The 2,531-nt window shown below is 51.5% G+C and overlaps 1 protein-coding gene across 1 annotated transcript in view; it reads right to left on the reverse strand.

Annotated features, from left to right (window-relative positions):
- Window positions 1-659, reverse strand: part of PAAG_12704 (hypothetical protein) — a gene marked incomplete at both ends in the record, with an annotated part of 2,836 nt that extends 2,177 nt beyond the window's left edge. The window contains one exon of the mRNA XM_015848159.1: window positions 125-659. Within this exon, the coding sequence (XP_015702227.1) occupies window positions 125-659 (535 nt within the window). The remainder of the gene's footprint in view (window positions 1-124) is intronic.
- Window positions 660-2,531: the final 1,872 nt, after the last annotated feature.

Raw genomic sequence — 2,531 nt, forward strand, 5'->3', positions numbered from 1 at the left:
GCTGATTTTGTGAGAAGAGTCTGGTGGTCAGAGGAAGTGTAAAGGGATCTGTCCACCTGTGTGTCCACTCCTTTGATAACTAATTCCGGGGTGGCCCAGGCCAGGTCTATCATGTTATGCCCACGTGTGGGAGTGTCTGGGTCCATGGTGAGAGTAAAGTTGAAATTCATGGTCCATTGCAGGAATGGTTCCGCCCACCTGCTTGGAGGCACTCCTGGTTGCCACACGGGGTGCTTGATATTGAGGTCGCCAGCAAGGAGCAACGGGAGTGCTGGGACAGACCAGGAGAGAAGACAGCCCACACCTTGTCCAGGATCCTCTGCGCCTGGGGGTGCATTGTATATGTTGACTGTCTGAAGCTGTAGACCCCAGGCCTGTATGTGCAGCATGTGGATGTCCCGGTTTTCTGCCCAGGGGCCTGGGACTGCATGAGCATGGATTTGTGGGTGTTTATGCACATAGGTGAGGACCCGTGGCTTCCTGTCCCACTTTTCAATTGGGGCAAAGCAGTTGAATGCTGGATGCTTTTTGGAGATGCGTTGGCTTAAGTTCCTGTGAATCCAGGGTTCCTGTATGAGAAGGATGTCAGTCTTTCTTTCAAACGCTAGATTGAGGGCCGTCTCGTGTGCTGGGCCCCCTTTTCCTACGTTGACTTGCATAATCTGCAGGAATTGCGGAGATCTAGAGTTCTTCTTCATTGAGTAGCTGAAAGGAGGGTGTTGTTGCGTGAGATGACGTGTTGGGTGTTGCATTAGATGTTGGGTTGGGCGCCATGCCTAATGCTGTGCCTGATGCTGTGCTCAATGCTGTGCTTGGTGCTGTGTTTGATGTCGGTGTGAGGTTAGATCTATGCTCAGTAGAATCATTCAACCTCAGGTCTGCTGATGGCCCTCGACCACCGCATTTGCTGTTACTTGCCTTGGCCAAGTATGCCTTACTCTGTGCATTGCGGATATCCCTCAGCTGGTTTCTTGAGTGCCTTTGAACAGTCCCATTCTTTATCCCTGGTCTGGCGGGGCAGGATGGATCATCCGCGGCATGTGGTCCAAGACAGTTAGTGCAGCGATTGGGGCATCCACATGCTTCATTCTCCTTATGACAGGATGGATTTCCTTTCACATGATTCTTAGAACTGCATTTTTTGCAGCGAGGGACGCGGAGGCAGTATCTCTCTTGATGAAATCCCCAGCATTTGCTGCATTGTTGTATTTTGACCTTAGGTGCCTTTCTGATCACTGGTCTTTGATATCCATATAGTTCCACTTTTGATGGCAGGTTTACTGCTGTCTCTTGCGAAAAGTGTAATATAAGAGTGGCTGTTGGGTTTCCAGGGTGTATTTTTGCCCAGCGACTCTGGACAGGCTTGATTCTGGTTTGGAGTGTGAATTCTTCTGTCATGGATTCTGCTGAGAGATGCAGAGTTCCACCACCATAGTCACTAATCTCCATGGGCAGCCCAGGAATCAGGCAGGTGATCCAATGTTCTTCCTTCTCTATCTGAGTATTGGTGAGGGTGGCTGCTAAAACATTCTTTTGGGCTAGCAGGGCCTCCATGTCTTGCAAGCTTCTAGGAATGATGGCAATGCCTGTGGGGATGGCTTGAACTGCTGTGATGGCTGCTGCCAAAGGCCCTGGGAGTTCAGCCTTCAGCTTTCTAAGAGTAGCAATTGGGCTTGCTTTGCGAGCTAGATGATCTGAAGGCAGGCGCGCGAGGATTCGTGGTGTTTTTCCTTCTCTGGGGTTATTCCTAAGCAGGGGTTTCTGCAGTATGGTTGCTGGTGTTTTTGTTACATTGGTGCTGTCTGCAGCTGTCTTTGCGTAGGTAGGAGCTCTTGCATCATTTGCACCAGTGGAGCCAGCAGGCTTGATTGTGGTGGACTGCTTAGCTGTTTCTAGACTTCCATTGTACCAGTCCTTGACTAACGCCTTCACAGCGGCTCCAAGGGCCAGTGCCCTTGATAGGCCTTTTGCCTTCATGACATCTAGGTCTTCTTCAATCCGATCAAGCATATTTGCAGCCGCTAGTGCTTCTGCATGGGATTTCTGTGCCTCAGCCTCGTGGGCGGCTAGGAGATCGCTAGCCATCGGGCCACGTAGGTTGAGGTGAATTGGTGCGACATTTCTGCTCTTTGAGCTGCCTGCTGGTGTAGGGGAGCTTGGAGACTCCATGTCATTCAGTTCACATGTGCGGCGGGCGATTGGGGTGAGGAGATGGGGTCTCTTGGGTGGACGGCGTATGGGGGAGCAGATGCGCGTCAAGGCTCGGGACGCGTTCGGTGGTGTTGGGGGGCTGGGCGCGCTGGCGGCGCTGTGTCGGCACGCCATCAGGCTTGCTGCCTGAGGGGATGGGAGAGAGCTTATAGGGATGTGATCAGGATTGATTAAGATGTTTTTGTATAACGATCAGAGAGTTGCGTTGCCAATTGTTTCTCGCATGTCTGTGTGTGTGTGTGTTTTTATTTAACGCCCAGTTAGTCCACGTGCCTTAAGAGCCACATAAGTGAGTTGGCCACTTTCCTCCCCACTGTACA

The sequence above is a fragment of the Paracoccidioides lutzii genome (genome assembly GCF_000150705.2).
Source record: "Paracoccidioides lutzii Pb01 unplaced genomic scaffold supercont2.105, whole genome shotgun sequence".
NCBI lineage: Eukaryota > Fungi > Ascomycota > Eurotiomycetes > Onygenales > Ajellomycetaceae > Paracoccidioides > Paracoccidioides lutzii.